This window comes from Monodelphis domestica, chromosome 8 (assembly GCF_027887165.1).
Source record: "Monodelphis domestica isolate mMonDom1 chromosome 8, mMonDom1.pri, whole genome shotgun sequence".
Lineage (NCBI taxonomy): Eukaryota > Metazoa > Chordata > Mammalia > Didelphimorphia > Didelphidae > Monodelphis > Monodelphis domestica.
The window spans coordinates 228,658,250-228,675,655 of record NC_077234.1 but is presented as its reverse complement, the minus strand read 5'-3'; the positions used below and the strand labels follow the sequence as shown (position 1 = coordinate 228,675,655).

At 34.8% G+C, this 17,406-nt stretch overlaps 1 protein-coding gene across 1 annotated transcript in view; it reads right to left on the bottom strand.

Annotated features, from left to right (window-relative positions):
- The window catches only part of WWC3 (WWC family member 3), a 208,851-nt gene that overhangs the window by 65,516 nt on the left and 125,929 nt on the right, over nt 1-17,406 (bottom strand). Inside the window, exons 6-8 of the mRNA XM_007500942.3 lie at nt 17,190-17,319; nt 11,485-11,634; nt 6,712-6,785 (exon numbers count right to left, since the gene is read on the bottom strand). Coding sequence (XP_007501004.2) covers nt 6,712-6,785; nt 11,485-11,634; nt 17,190-17,319 — 354 coding nt within the window. The remainder of the gene's footprint in view (nt 1-6,711; nt 6,786-11,484; nt 11,635-17,189; nt 17,320-17,406) is intronic.

The following is a 17,406-nucleotide window of genomic DNA, read 5'->3' as shown; positions in this document are numbered from 1 at the left end:
GGCCTCAGATACTTCCTATAGCTGCATGACCCTGAGCAAGTCACTTAACCTCTGCTTTGCTTAGTTTCTTCACCTATAAAATGGGGATAATAATAATAATACCTATCTCCCATGGTTATTGTATCAAATAAGATAATTATAATGAGATAAGCATAGTGTTTGGCACACAGTAAGTGCTAAAAAATGTTAGTTATTATTGTTATTAGGATCAACTGGAATTTCGATAGCACATGCTAAGTACAAAAGAGAATTTTTTTTAATTCTACAAAGAAATACTTATAATATGAAAAATTATTCTTTGCTCCAAATTTCCTGTATAATATGGTCACTTATAATTGAGAAACCATGAAATGTGTTTATGTCTGGGTATAGGAAATTCAGTCACAAGGAAAAGGCTAACGTCAGTTCCCAATGTCTGGTTGAACTGTGTATTCATTCCATCAAGGGCCTCTTGACAGCAGATGAACTGCAGGACCAGAATGTTTTCTGGGCCCCAGTAGAATGAAATGAGACTTAGAAAATTGGATGAACCAAATGTTTTGTTTTGGTATGAATCGGTTGTGTTTCTATAGAAACCGTTCATTACAGGACAATTCTGGGATGAATGTTCATAGGTAAAAAGAAGTTATCTGTACCCTCTGAAATAGTTATAGACCTCAAAAATATAAAACTTCTCTGGCATTAAGACTTGTTTTCATGAGTCAAAGGATAGCCTTATTGGGAAAGACAGTAGTTTTCCTTTCATACACTTGAGTGTGAAATGTCAATTGATAATGATAATTATAATGATAATTTTGCTCTGTGATATAAACTCTTCATTTGTTTTTAAGGCAAAAAATGAGTGGAATCCCTTTAGTCCTGAGGCCTCTAATCAGAAAGATATAGGAAATTGGCAATTTACACTTTTACAAGACATAGCTAAATTCTGAAATTCCTCATCCCATTGACTCAATTAGTCCTAATGTTCTCTCAATTTTTGATCCATTGGAGCACAGAGAATAATACCTCAAAGATCAAAATAGTTGTCACTGAGTCTTCTACAATTCAACCATTCTTCTATCATTACTAGATTAAGACATTTAAAAGACATTAAAAACAAAAACAAAATGGCAAAGGACCAATATATACAAAAACACTTAAAGTGTCTCTTTTTGTAGGGGCAAAGAATTATTAAGAAAAGGGAATTTTGACACTTTTGGTAAAGAAGAGGGTTGGATTCAATGTCTTCTGAGGTCATTTTTTTTTTACATTTCAATCTCTTGCCCTTATCCTACAGTGATCTATAAAATCTATTTCAAAGCTCACAGATTAGAATAATTGAAGCAAAATAGGTCACTGTTAGAGAGAACAATGGTCATAAAAGTGATAGAAGATGGTTTGAAATGCAGGGAGGAAACAAAACTTAAAAACACAAATCATACTATATTTATTACCACATACAGGACAATACTAGAGATTTATAATGAAAACTTTGAGTCATCATGACCATCCAGACATGACCAATACAACCAATACAACACAAAATGTATTTTGATTTTGTCTCTCTCTCTCTCTCTCTCTCTCTCTCTATATATATATATATATATATATATATATATTTTTTTTTTAAACCCTTACCTTCCATCTTGGAGTCAATACTGTGTATTGGCTTCAAGGCAGAAGAGTGGTAAGGGCTAGGCAATGGGGGTCAAGTGACTTGCCCAGGGTCACACAGCTGGGAAGTGTCTGAGGCCAGATTTGAACCTAGTACCTCCCGTCTCTATATTTTGTCTATATTAATGTTATAAAGGAGGTCTTTTATCTGGAGAAGAGGAGAGTTGGACGTTAGTGATAGTGATACAAAAAAAAAAGAAGAAAGGAACATTATTGAAATATTACAAAATACAGAGAAAAGTGGAGAAGGAAGTTCAAAAGGAAACATAAATAAGTAGGGCAACATTGATACCATTACATTAAAATTGTTGTGTTTATGTACATACATACATAACAATTTTTTTTAAAAAAGAGAAAAGCTTGAACTATGTTTCTAATGCTTCTACAAAGGAAATGAATTAGGAATTTGAAATATCTTAGAAATATTTTCATCAGATTCATCTATACTGGAAAGCAATTTGGATCTATGCCCAAAGGCCTATAAAACAGTATATATCCTCTGATCCAGTAAAACCATTACTAAATTAAAAGACATTTAAAAAGGGGGTGGGGGGAGAATTTATATTTTAAAGCAGCTTGTTTTGTGGGGCCAAAGAATTGGAAAGTAATGGGATACTCATCAATTGGGGAATGGTGGAGTAAGTAATAGTATACTTTTGTGAAGAAATGATGAGCTCAGAAAAACCTGGAAACACTTACATGAATTGATACAGAATGAAGAAAGTAGAACCAGGAGACCACTGTACACAATCATAGCAATACTGTGAACATCATGAATAACTGTGAATAACTTAGTTATTCTCAGCAACACGATTCAAAACAATCCCAAAGAACTCATGATTAAACATGCCATCTGCTTCCAGAGAAAGAAATGATGGAGTATGAATCCAAACTAAAGCAAACTGTTTTCACAATCTTTCTTAATTTTTTTTTGTTTCCTTCCACAAAACGATTATTAAGAAAAAAGTTTCATATGGTCACACATGTAAAATCTATATCAGATTGCTAATTTTCTCAGTGGGAGCAGGGAGAGAATTTGAGATTCAAAATTCTTTTTAAAACATTGGGAACATAATTGGGGGAAATAAAATAAAATAATGCCCTTAAAAAAGAAATATTTTAATCAGAAATAGTTAAAATATATATATATATATATATATATATTTTTTTTTTTTAGCACTGGGAGAGGCATTATTTTCTTGACTTGAAATGAATTTGTAGAGCATTTCATTTTCTGAGTGATAATGCTGGATAAAATCAGGGCTATGGTACTCTCTGGGGCAGTTAGTGGAAAGATCAGTGAGCAGAATGTGAAAGACACCAAGATTTGTTTGTATTTCCCCACTACTGAAGCACTGGAATTTTAACTTCAATGCTAGATTCAGTTTTTGCCAAAGTAATCTACCACTACTTGGATCCTCAGTCTATATTGCTAAAATCTCATGCCTTATTTGGAGGCATTCCTAAAAATCACTCAGAAACTGTAGTTATAATAAAAACCTGGGCTCACTGCTGCAAGAACTTTTGTTCATGAGCCTTGATGTCATTAACAATGTATAACCTGCAACACATGTGTATTTTCCTTCCAAAAAAAAGTTTTTTTAAAGGCAAGATCTTATTGTCAGAGATTAAAGATGTATAAATATGACCCAGTTAGAGCATTTTAAAAAATACATGTCCCAGAAAGGTCATATGAACTTCATGCCTATATTTTTACTTCAATTAACCAAGTCACTTAGCACTTGGATAATGAGTTTGCAACTATGGTAGCTCCCAGTTAAGGAAAACATGGAATTATAATAAGGAGCATAGCCTCAAGAAACTACTACTATCTCTGGGAAAACAAGCCACATTAGTTATAATGAGAAATCAGTATAGAATTAATACAATTAAATGACAGTATAAAATGGGCCAAGAGGAAGGATAATCTCAACGATGTTGACACTATAAGAATAGGAGCTGTAGGGAAGATCTGAGAAAAGAGCTGACAGCATGATCTAGGAGGAAGCAATATAAATGAGAAATTGTGGCATAGGATTATTACCACTTGAAAAATCCTTTGGCCTAAAGGGGTGTTAACACCCATAATTTTCATATACTTTAGAAGCATCGGTTTATATGACAAAAACCAAGGTGCAAATTATTCTTGGAGATGATTTCTTTTTTCAACTTAGCAGCATTTATTTATTTATTTTGGGGGAATTTTATTTAATTAGTCAATTTAGAACGTTTTCCCTTGGTTACAAGAATCATATTCTTTCCCTACCCTCCCCCCACTTCTTCCTGGAGCTGACTCACAATTCCATTGGGTTTTACATGTGTCCTTGATCAGAACCTATTTCCATGTTGTTGATGTTTGCACTAGGATGTTCATTTTCCCAATCATATCCCCATCCATGTGATCAAGCAGTTATTTTTCTTTTCATGTTTTTTTTTTCTTTTTATTTGTTTCTACTCCCAGTTTTTCCTCTGAATGAGGATAGTGTTCTTTCTCATAAATCCCTCCAAATTGTCCTGGTTCACTGCATTGCTACTAATGGAGAAGTCCATTACAATCGATTGTGCCACAGTGTATCAGTATCTAATGTTCTCCTGGTTCTGCTCCTTTCACTCTGCATCAATTCCTGGAGGTCTTTCCAGTTCACATTGAATTCCTCCAGTTCATTATGGACTCATGTACTTACAATTGACTTTTGTAAAGGTTCTCTGATCTTATCTCCAACTCTTAGATTTCCTGGCTTCCCTCAAGATTAAACTCAAGTGTCACCTCCAGCAGGCCTTTTCTGGTCCAAGAACTATTACTGCCTTCCCCTTTAAGGCTCCTTCCATCATCTACTCTGTATCTATCTTATTTGCACCTAGTTATTTATACGTTATCTTCCCTGTTAGAATGTGAGATCCTTGAGGACAGAGACTATATTTTAACTTGCTTTGAATACTCAGTACTTAGTATAATACCTGGCTAGGCAACATGATAAATGCTTCTCTACTGATTACAATTGAATTCCTCTATCTAAACCAATTCTTCATATACATTATCTCTCTCATAAAAGTTTTTTAAACAGTATAACAAAGTTGTTTCTGTATTCATTTTTAGATTGCAAGAAAATATCATGCTATATTTGATAAATAAAGGTCACGGTGAAATATGTAACAATAAACTCGACTGTAGTGATGATGATCTATTTTCCAAGTTTTAATACAGCACAGCGAATTCCTGCACCCACACTGAGCAGTTTCAGTAGAAACATACAAGAATGAACACAAGAATATTTAGTAGAGACAAAAGCTCTACAGTAGAAACGGCAGCAAGTTAGAGAAAGAATGCATGATAAATGAAGTATGTGACCACAGAGATAACTAGTCTAGGCAAATAACCTTTTTAGAGTTCATGTAGAATTGTAAAGTCCAATATTCTTAATGTATGATGGTAAGAAAATAGTTTTTTTTTAATCTATAAAAATAACTGCTAAACAGAAGGCCAAACCAAAGTTTCCAATTTTTAGTCATATGACTTGTTTTATGGCAATTTTTACATTTAAAAAAAAGCAACAAAATGAGATTTCTAGATATGTGGAATATATATAGGTCCAGGTGCCAGTAGGAAGATCAGTCTCCCAGAATTATACCAACCCCCTTTTGACATTTGAAATTTTATTTCATTTGGGAGAAGGCAAAATATTCATTTTAATACTAGATACCTAATATTTTAGCAAAGAAATTTTTCTTTCTAATGTATCAAAATACTTTGGTTTTGAGATTATTTTTCCAAGGTACACATGGGACAGATGAAAATAACCAATAAAATAGAAATCATTAAATTGGAGGAGAAATGTATTATTATTCATCAATTTTTTCATTTGTGCCCCCTGTGGATAAAGCCAGAAGAGTCTAGAAATATAGGATAATATTCGTGTCATTTACTTTGAATCTGCTGCTTTTCCTTGTTTCAACTCTATGAACAAGATTCCCCTCCCAAGATAGGTTCATCAATTCTAAACTTGCCACCGTACAGTTAATCCAAGTTTTACTGAAAACCACCTCATTTATCCTCTTTTCTCCTTTAAATTGAAGACCTGGAGATTGCAGGACCAAACTCGTCCCAATACTTTTCTTTATTGAGTGCAGAAACTGAACTCTCAGCTCCTCACTCCACTTTGCATCTGCTGCCCTGCTTGGTTTCAACTCACCTGAGTAAGTTGCCCCCATGCTCCTCCCTTCTTTCTTGGTTTTCCTGCATCCTTTTCTATGCTGTATCCCCATTTAGACGGCAAGATCCTTAAGGGAAGGAACTGTCTTTCTTTTAAATAATTGTATACTAGGTGCTTAGCAGAGTGTCTGGCACATAATATGAGGTAGACCCTAGTCTATTGGACTGAATTTGAAACGCAGTCTCATTTTTTATTATCTAAAGACAATGTATTCATAGACCAGATAATTAAACAATGGATTCTTTGAAATTCTTAAAAATTAAAGCAAAGCACATGTTAAAATAAATTATGAACACCATACAATACTTTTTGTTTTCCAACACCAAAGTTTTTATAGCAATCAAGCCATTTTTAAAAATATGTGTGGGCATGTATTATTTTTCCACTCTAACTGCCATCACAGGAACTGAAGATAAGGCAAAATTAAGACAAAAACATAAAAATCACTAGTTAACAATTAATGATTTTGATAGGTACACTGATTTGTAGTACATTTGTCACTGCTTCCTATCAATGGCATAGCTAATCATGAGTTAGAATCATGATAAAAATACACTTATAAGTCAAAGGATTTTGTTACCCAGCTGGGTAGTTTAAGAAACTTTTTCAAAATTAGTTTGCTATTCATAACATGAAAGAGCCAAACAAAGCTTGAGGGAGGAGAGGAAAGGAATGGCAAGGGATATTTCATATATTCATTTTCATCATGACTTCATTTCATCATTATCAAAAATAGGCAAATTTTAATATTATTTTAAATTAATAGCAAAATGTCACTAAAGCCCTTTATTCACCATCAATAAAATTTAAATTAGACAAGTAAAATTCTTTTAATGGTATATCCTACCTCTTTTTGGCCTCTTCATACTGCCAATTAAGTCGAACTCTGTCTACAAGTCTTGTTTTATCATCAAAGCCAAACTTTAAGAAATGGAAAGAAGGCAAAAAGTTGAAGGGGAGAAGACAACATATTAGTGACTAAACTTGATAATATAAGATTCATCTAAAATTTCTGACCCAAATAATAACATTTTAAAAAAATCTTTCAAATAGACTTAGTAAAAGAATAGTTTTCCATCAAAAGATATGGTTGTTATTCATCAGCTAAATGTCCTAAATCTTTTTCTAGAAAACTTCTATGAAAGTGTTAAAAAATAAATAAAATCAGTTTTGACCCAGGATTAAATGGAATCCAAAGATACAAGTGCAAATAATAAAAGTCAGAGATAATTGAATGTTAAATTATCAACTATTTTACTGAATTATATGTTAGTGTGACAAATTAAGTGGAAAAGATATTCTGTAATAATCGGAGGCTCAGGAAAAAGACCAGGTCCAATGCCACACACTCTATTTGTAAATGACTGGTTTTATGGAAAAACAATATATTTTCTATGACTACAGATGAGGGAGATAATGAGAATATAAGAATAAAAATCAGAACTCAAAAAACTGTAAATTGAACAATTTTTAAAAATTACAATGTTCCAACATACACTAACACAGAGTAGCACCCTTAGAGAAGAAAATCAAATCATATGAATAGAATATAAGGAATGACTTAGGTGAAAATATGTTCAATTCATTGGCATAAGGATTTGACCTATGATTTCATTGACATAGGGAACTCCCAGATCATAATACTCATTTAAGAGAACAGCCTAAAGATCTACAAGATCTCTCTGTCTCTGTTTCTCTCTCTCTCTCTCCCTCTCTCCCTCCCTCTCTCTCTCTTCTCTCTCCCTCCCTCTCTCTCTCTTCTCTCTCCCTCCCTCCCTCTCCCTCTCTCTCCCTCTCTCTCCCTCTCTCTCTCTTTCTCTCTCTCTCTCTCTCTCTCTCTCTCTCTCTCTCTCTCTCTCTCTCTCTCTCTCTCTCTCACACACACACACACACACACACACACACACACACACACGCAAGCCTTGTCTTATGGCTAGTAAGGAAACCCCGAGACCAGGGGTCTGTCCTTAGCCCTCTTCCCTTCTCTTTACCATTTTACTTGAAATGTCATCAGGTCTCAGGAATCCAATGATCATTTCTAGGAAGATTATTCTCAGATATATTTACCACCCAGATCAAAATCATGTATCTCCAACTGCTCATTAGAAATCTTGAAGAAGATGTCCTATAGAAATGTCCTTAAACTCAACTCAACATTCATCCTAACTTCTCTATTACTGTTTATTTCCTTAAACTAGTTTAACCCCCTCCACTCAAAGACTCCCGATTACCTCCATGTTCAAAATTAAAATCTTGTTTTCCATGAAATGCCTTTATAAATTGGCTTTCTCCTACCTTTTTCAGTCTTTCACTACTCCTCTCAGTTTACTCAAAAAATCCAGTGGCACAGACCTCATTGCTCATCCTGGTACAAGATCACCTACTGATTCTGAAATTTTTCACTGGTTATGCTCCAAACCTGGAATTCTCTCCATCATCTTTGCCTCTTACCTTCCTGGCTTTCTTCATCTCAGCAAAAATTTCACCTTTTGTGAGAAACCTTCCCTGATAACCCTTAATGTTGTCTTCCCTCTGAGAGAAAATCCAATTTAAACATATACAAACACATACACATCTTGTTTGTATATGTTTATGTGTTGTCTCATTAGATTATAAGGTTTTTTTTTAACATAGGAGCTGTTTTTATCTTTTCTAGTATGGGCAGCACTTAATATAGTGTATAAAATATAAGCAGATGCTTAACAAATGTGCTTGCTGACTTGGTGTGTATAAGCATATGTTTATATATTTAATAAAAATGCATGCTCAATGCTAAACATAATCAACAACATAGTTAAACTTTTAAAGTTATTGTCATTAGAATCATACACACATGAAAGAGAATTTCCTAGACCAATGAAATCATAGGCATATAGTAGTAGTAATCATCATCAGTCAGTCAATAAACATTTATTAAAGAGGTCTTCTATATGAGAGGCACTCTGTTAAGAGTCAAAGATACAAAAGAGACAAAAGACAGTCTTTCCCCTCAGGGAATTCACAATCTAATGAGAAGAGTAGTAATAGCAATAATAATAGTTAAAGAAAGAGTAGTGGCAGTGGTGGGAATGCTAGTAGTAGTAGTCATCATTGTGGCTGTAGTAGTAGTAGTAGTAGTAGTAGTAGTAGTAGTAGTAGTAGTAGTAGTAGTAGTAGTAGTAGTAGTAGTAGTAATATTAGCAGAAATGCAAACTCAATACTAAGATGTACAGAAAAGTGAATAATGGTAGTCATGATATGAAGAGTCAGCTCTGATCAGATCCTATATCCATTACTATCCATTTTTGTTGATCAGTCATTTTTTAGTTATGTCCAACTCTTCATGAAATCATTTGGGATTTTCTTGCCAAGTTATTTGCCATTTCCTTTTCTAGTTCATTTTATGGATGAGGAAACTGAAGCAAACAGGGTACCCAAGGTCACACAGCTGTAAGTATCAGAGGTTGGATTTGAACTCATGAACTTCCTGATTGCACTGCACCATTTATCTGCCCTTATTCCAATATTACTTTGCCATTCCTTAACAGAATCCCATTAATGATCCTTGTTCTATTTGGCTATAAAACACTAGCCTAGTCATAGAATTATGAGAACTAAAATCAAAAGACCTGAAGGCTTTCACTGTTCATTTAGTACAACTTCTTCATTTTATAGATGAGGAAAATGAGGTCCACATAGGTTAACTGATTTGTCTAAGGTCTAACAAAGGTAGAATTTGAATCCATACCCTCTGATTTTAAAGTCAGGAATTACTGTCCTGATTCCTGCTAGCTCTCTCCAGCTGTTAAGTATGAAATCTGAACTCTGAACTTTTAAGATTACAAAGTCATTGTAAAGTATCTGAACCAGAAACAGAAATAGCCAATAGACATAAGGTGTCAGCACCTTTAGTGCATGACTTCTGAAATTATATTTTTAGGACTTTTAGATGAGACAACTTTCTGATTTTTATGTATAGGAAATCTTAAGCCCAGAAGAGAAGCCACTGCCAAAAGTCACAAATCAAAAGCAATCTGCTATTCACAAAAGTAAGGAGTTTGACAATAGTTGGTTGGGAGTGCTAGGGAGGAATAATCTGGGTGTTTTATTTTCCTCACAAAAAGACTCTAATTACTCTATTTCATCATTATCAGATCTCTCAAACTCCTCAAAACAATCTGGTTTTAATCCTATAAATTCAATAGGACCATTAATAAACATTTATTAAAGTAGCTAGAGAGAGGAATGTAATGGGCACTAATATATGCTAGGGACACAAAAAAGACAAGACAGTCCCTAATCTCAAAGAATTTACAATCTAATGAAGGAGTTTATAATCTAATATGTTCTTCTAAGAAGTAAAACAGACTTAATTTCTTTTCCTTTTCTTAAGATAAAAATATTGTACTTATCAATAGCTACAGTAGGTGCAATTGAAAGTCTCATCTTCCTGAGTTAAAAATCTGTCCTCAGATACTAGCTGTATGAACTTGGGCAAATCACTTGCCCCACTTTCCCCATCTGTGAAATGAGCTGGATAAATAAATGTTAAAATCACCCTAATACCTTTGTAAGAAAACCCCCAAAGGGTCAAAAAGGCTTGAAAATGATTGAACAATAGCTATAGCAATAAATCTCACTCTGAATTCATAGCACACCTTTATCTTCAACAGGAAGTACTTGAAATTTTCCCAATCTTCTTAAGCAAAAATAATTTCAATTCAAATAGATTTTGAATGTGTAAGAGGTAATATGTAGTATGTCATGAATAGGAAACTGGTCTCAAAGAAAAGACCTGGGTTCAAGTACTGTCTCCAATATATACAAGCTTTGTGACCATGTGCAGGCTACTTAAAACACACAGTAGCTGGGGACAACACTTAAAAATAATTAAAGACTTCTAGGGGGCAGCTGGTTAGCTCAGTGGATTGAGAACCAGGCCTAGAGATGGGAGGTCCTAGGTTCAAATCTGGCCTCAGCCACTTCCTAGCTGTGTGACCCTGGGCAAGTCACTTGACCCCCATTGCCTAGCCCTTACCACTCTTCTGCCTTGGAGCCAATACACAGTATTGACTCCGAGACAGAAGGTAAGGGTTTAAAAAAAAAAAAGACTTCTAAAATTGCAAAGCAGGGGATGAACTAATAGCATTCATGGAAGAAGTTTCCTCACCAGTGACGAAACCTCACCTAACCCACTGAAACTAAAAGTGTGGCTTTAAAAAAGAAGAAAACTGGACTCTATTTTGTTTTTTTTTAATGTAGATATTTAGGAGGAAATGGATGTCACCAAAGTCCAATCAGCAATGACAGAAGTCATAATTCGTACAATGTAAATTACACCATTGACAAGAAAAACTCAGCAACCTTTAGACATCTCAGTCATAAGCACAAAAATCCCAAGCATCTCATTTATATACCTCCACTCTCATATTTGATAGAGAAACAAAGGAAATGGTATTTTTAGCCTTCATATTGTGTGCATACACTGATATGTATACATACACATTTCTATATATTCATACACAGCCCCAAATATTTTTTAAATTAAAATGGGAAATGAAACAATAAATCTGGGCAACATAAAAGCAGCCCTTTTCTCCCCCTCTCCACAAACTCTTTTCATCTCTGTCAGCCAGCATACCTCTCCAATGATGTCAGTCTGAGAGCCAGCGTCACAGTATTGTTGAGGTAAACAAGAACCGCCAAGTGGACCATAATTATGAGACAAATCTTGCAGAGAGTCTGAAATACAACAGCTATTCCTGAAACCATCCGTAAGTTTAGCCAGGCTCTGAAATGGAAGAAACACACACACACACACACACACAAAGTCTATGAGAGCAGATGTCAATTTCAAGCCAGTAATTTTTCTAGTGACAGTCAACCATCATGCTACAATTTTTATCATTAAGATATAAGGGGGTGGGGGTGCAGCTTGGTGGCACAGTGGGTTGACAACCATGTCTAAAGACCAGAAGTCCTAAGTTCAAATCTGGCCCGAGACACTTTCTATGACTAGGCAAGTCACAACTTCCATTGCCTAGCCCTTAGCAACTCTTCAGCCTTGGAATCAAGGCAGAGTATTGACTCTTTAAGATGGAATAAAAGGATTTAAAAAATAAAAAAGACTAAATGTATTCCTTGCTCACCCTCCAGACTTCTTCCCTCCCTTGCCCAGAGTACAGGATGAAATTTACTTCTAAGAGAGGTACTTTTTCAGGAACTTAAAGTATTTTTGAGAATCCAGAGAATAAAATCTGGGGTCAGGAAGACCTGAATTCAAATCCAGTATTATACATTTACATTCTATTTTGATACTGGGCAAGTTGCTTTCACCTGTTTGGCTGTTTCCAAGTCTACAAAGTGGAGATAATAATAGCACCTGCCTCCCAAGGTTATAGTAAAGGATCAAATGAGATAATAATTGTAAAGTGCTTACAGCACACTGTCTGGGACATAGTAAATGCTATGTAAATATCATCATCATCATCATCATCACTATCATCAATATTTAAGCTGGAAAGTACCTTAAAAGTCATCTAATCCAGAGATTCTTAACCTAGAACTATAGATAGATTTTAGGGGGAATCTGTGAACTTTGATCAGAAAAAAAAGTGTATCTTTATTTCAGAATAGTTGATTTACTTTGTAATCCTCTGTATTTTACTTTATTTTTTTAAAAAAGCATCATTCAGCATTCCATAGGTTTCCCTTGACAAGAGTTCATGACATGCATAAAAAAGTTAAGGACATCAAATATAGTCCCTCTTTCTCACAGCAAAAAGGAGGAAATTGAGTCTCAGCAGGTTGAAGAGAATTGCCAAGAGTAAAATATCAAGTTATCGTGATTATTTTACAGATTAAGGAATTAAGAGTTTCAGAGCTTAAAGGGAACCTCAGAGGGTCATCTAGTCCACTCCCTTCATGCTACAGATAAGGATACTCAGTCTGAAAGGGGTTAAGAGACAGCTTGTCAATAAGGACTGCCCCATTCATTACATTTGTGCCCCAGCACCAAACAAAGTGCGTTACATTGTAGGGACTTTTACCTTCCATTTTAGAATCAATAAGGTATATTGATTCTAAGGTAGAAAAATGGAAAGGGCTAGGCAATAAGGGTAAGTAACTTCCCCAGAGTCACACAGCTAGGGAGTATCTGAGGCTACATTTAAATCTAGAACCTCTGGTCTATAGGCCTGACTCTCAATCCAATGAGCCACCTAGCTTGCCCAATTGTAGGAACTTTTAATAAAAACTTGTTGGTTGTTTGATTGCCTCAGGTAATATAATTAGCAATCCCAGATCTTTTGAGTCTAGAGATAGAATTCTTTCCATTGCACATCTGAGTCTAAGAGCCCTTCTGCAAAAATTTGTTGGTTGAAGGTATTTCAACTTTATAACCAATTCTACCATTTTTTCTACCTTTGTTTTAAAAATATTTTTTTTTGTAATGCAAAGAAATAAACACCTAAACTAAGATATCCTAACTGTCCATAAGTCAAACTGAAACTCTTGAGTCTTTAGAGTCTTTCTAAGTGATGATTATGAAGACAATAATATTGCTAGTATTTTGGGCACCTAGGTGGTGCAGGGGATTAGAACAACAGCCTAGAGTGAGGAAGACTCATCTTCCTGAGTTTATCTTTGCCACAAAAAACCCCAAATGCAGTCAATGAGAGTTGGCCACCACTGAAAAAGCTAACATTTATTTTATAGTCCATACTATATGCCAGGCACTTCATTAAGCACTTTACAAATTTTAACTCATTTGATCCTCATAACCTTGGAAAGTAAATGTTACAATCAGCATTTTACAGATTAGGAAACTAAGGCAAAAAGAAATAAAGCAACCTATGTAGACTCACACAGATAGTAAGTGCATAAGGCCACATTTGAATTTAGGTCTTCCTGACTCCTGAAATAGTGCTCTATCCACTATACCACCTATTATAAATAAACTACACAAAAGCTGAAAAAGACTTCTGAAGTCAAATAAAATATTTGGAGCTAGTAGTATACTTAGCACATGTCTCCTGTCAACTCAGGCTAAGTTCACTTAATTTCTTGACCTGATTTTTCAGTTATAATTCTGTGTGGCATAAAAATATTTTCATATGACTTCACATATGCCAGAAATAAAAAGTAAATATGTATTCTGGCATTCAGGAGAAACCACTAGTATCCTCTATTCACAATTAAATTAAAAATAAAAAGCTTGACTTTCTCCCATTTTCTGAGATTTGGTTCTTGAGATAGAGATCTTAAGCCCACTACATTAATGTAATCTATCAAATACAGAAGCTACTCTGCACAAAAACTATCACATGGTTTAAGGAAGAGTATGACCCTCTCCAGAAGCCAATAGTTCCAAGATGCCTTGGGTTATTACTCATAAAGGAGTAATGGAATTTCCACAATTAAGATGGCCAGGAGAAACTGTTTGGTTCATGTACTCCTCTCTAGGTCCAGTGTGTAGAGGGAAAAGGTCACTTAAATCTACAGGAATTTCTCTTGTTGTTTCCAGGGGACTTCAAGGAAAGGAAAAATAGCAAATCTAAAAGCTCTGCCTTTCTAATATAGCATCACAAAGATGGAGAACACACTGGACTTGGAAGTCAAAAGATTCAGGATTTTGTTCCTTATTTATTATTTATCAGCTTTATGACCTTTGACAGGTCACTGAATCTGAATCTCCATTTCCATATTATTATTATTATTGTTATTATTATTCTTTCTATCTCAGAGGGGTTAGGAAGATTAAATGACACAATATAGACTATTGTATAGGATAGGAAATGGACTTATGTCTTTAGAGGCATAATACCAATAAACATTTCCAATTTATAAATTTCATTAGTAGCTAGGTAGTAGAATGGGTAAGAATGATAGAACTGATAATTGGGAAGATCTGAGTTAAAATTTTGCCTCAGATGAGCTGTGTAACCTTGGGCAAATTATTTAAACTATCTCAGCCAACAAAATGGACATCATGATAGCACCTACATCAAGGGCTGTGAGATTCAAATAAGATTAGATGTACAGTGCTTTGAAAACCTTAACATGCACTATAAATTACTAGCTTTTATTATAGGGAATACTCAGTTGAGGAAATTCTGAGCAGTACTTTCTCTGTAAAGTCTTAGGGAGTTGCTTAGAGCACTGAAAGTTAAATGGCTTCCTCAAGATAACAAAGAAATTATGAGAAGCAGAACGTAAAAACTTGAGTATTCTTAATATCCACATTAGCTCTCTATCCATTATGCCATGCTGTTTTTCAGTGAATTCAGAGTGCCCAAACACTCATAAATTATCATATAAATGTCTATTTTTTATTTTGTGTTTCTTTTATTGTTATGTGTAGTTAATGATGTTAATCCATCATCAACAGGATTTGTTAGCGGGTTTTTATAGTCAAGATATATGGTCTTTGGATCCTTGTAAAATGCAGGAGCTGGACTAGACAATCTTTTAATTCCTATTTTCAACTCTAAAAATTCTATCAGTAGCAGTCCTCAATAGCTCAGAATGTTCAAAATGACCTGTGATATAAAGATTTCTTCAAATTGTGCAGATTGAATTATGCTTTCCTGTTTATCCTTTGTGATGCTTGTCTATATTCTACCATCATATAACTATTTAGGACTGAGCCAATGTACTAGGGATCATGGGGAGTAGGGGGAACTACTTGCTCTGTCTTGAGACTAAGAAGATATCAGTGGAACAACAGAACTCAACCCTGTTTTTCTTCACTCTTGCCATGTGACACTACACCTTCTTCATTTCTATCCCATCCCAAGGCTCTGATAGGTAAGCTTTTATTTTCCCAAGATAAAAGCTGCTGTACAACTTGGGGCAAATTCCCCTCCATCTTTCACTCTGGAGCTCCCATCCACTATCCTCTACCCCACTAGAAACTTAAAATACCCCTAGTTCTCTTAGCTCTGAGAGGTGAGCTTTGTACCTTATCCTGTTGGGGCTCAGGCAACTTCCTGCACTCTCCTCTACGTGCTCCCAAACAGGCACTGTTCTCTCCATCATTTCCACACTTTCCAGTATCCCTTTTTGTGTTGCTTTTCCAGATCAGAACATAAGCCCCTTCAAGGCAGAGACCATCTTACTTGCTTTTATTTGTATCCCTAGTACTTAGCACAGTGAAATAAAACATTTTAAGTATTTAAAAAATGTTCTATCTCTCTGTCTTGCATTTCCCATATGAGATCCATTTACTAAAGATTTATATAAGATCCTTTAATAAAATTTCCATCAAGGTGGTATACTTGTCATATACTGCAGTCTGCTCACAGTCACCTGTTTACTGCCTCCAATTTTAATTCCTCAGACAAGTTTTCCAAGAGTCAGAGCTATGCAACAACTTAGTTTTGAAAAGATGCAAGTAAGTTGGCCGATAAATCAAAATTTCTCTCCTTTCACTGACATCTCTCATGCTACCTTGACTTTATATATCCTGTTTACTCACTGTGTTATCATTTGTATTTTACTTATCCAGTGCCTTTGTCTTATTTGCTACCAGAGTGTAAGCTACTCTAAGACCAGGAAAGTAATTTCATCCTTGAATTTCTATGGCATACGTAGCAAAATACTTTGCACAAGGCAGATGCTTAACAAACTAATTTGAATTGAAGTTTGATGCCTCAGTAAACATACAGACTAAAGAGTGATTTAAAGATTCTTCTTTAATTGATTTAGAGAGGATAATTGTCTTCTGAAGATAATAATGCTAAGTATCTCTGAAAGGCAGCTAGGTAAAAAAAGATATGATGATGGGTACTAGAAATAGAAAAGACAAATGGGATCATCCATTTAAAATGGTCTTGACACTTTCCCATGCCTCTAAGAAAGCCGTATGGTAGTTAAGCATTCAAAGCTCTCTATCATCAGGCTCTACCCTACTTTCCTGGCTGTGTCTCACATTACTATCCTATACTCCAAATGTTTCTCACTATTCTGCAGATATCTCGAAACTGCCTTGCATTGTCTAATCTCCATGTCTTCAATCGTGTCAATTCTTTCCCCAAATTTCTCCCTTCCTTTAAATAGGTTTTTTTTAAGTATTTGTTGAATTGAATAGCTCATTCAAGACTATAACCAAGAAAACTCCAATCCAATGTCAAGAAAAAAGACCAGAATGAATATATTATTCATCCTCCTTTTAAGAAAAGGATATTTTAAAAAATAAACAGCAAAAAAAAAAAAGGCAGAAGCCAAAAAGGAATGGATATATGCCTAGAAAAGAAAAAATTGCATATGTCAAAAGAGATGAAATTATAGTGAGTGAGTGAGTGAGTGTGTGTGAAGTTTAAAAGTTGTATGGTCTGATGTTCTTACTTGCATCAGGTCCCGCCTTTCTTTCTCGCCTGTACAAATAGCTTTTTTTATGGTACGGAGCTCACTCATTATAGCCTGGGCTTCATCCAGTTTGTAATTAGTATGAGCACTTGACATCTTGCGATCAATCCTGTTTTAAAAAAAATCCAAATGATAGCTTATCATTATATAAACATATATATGTATGTATGTATGTATATATATATATATATATATA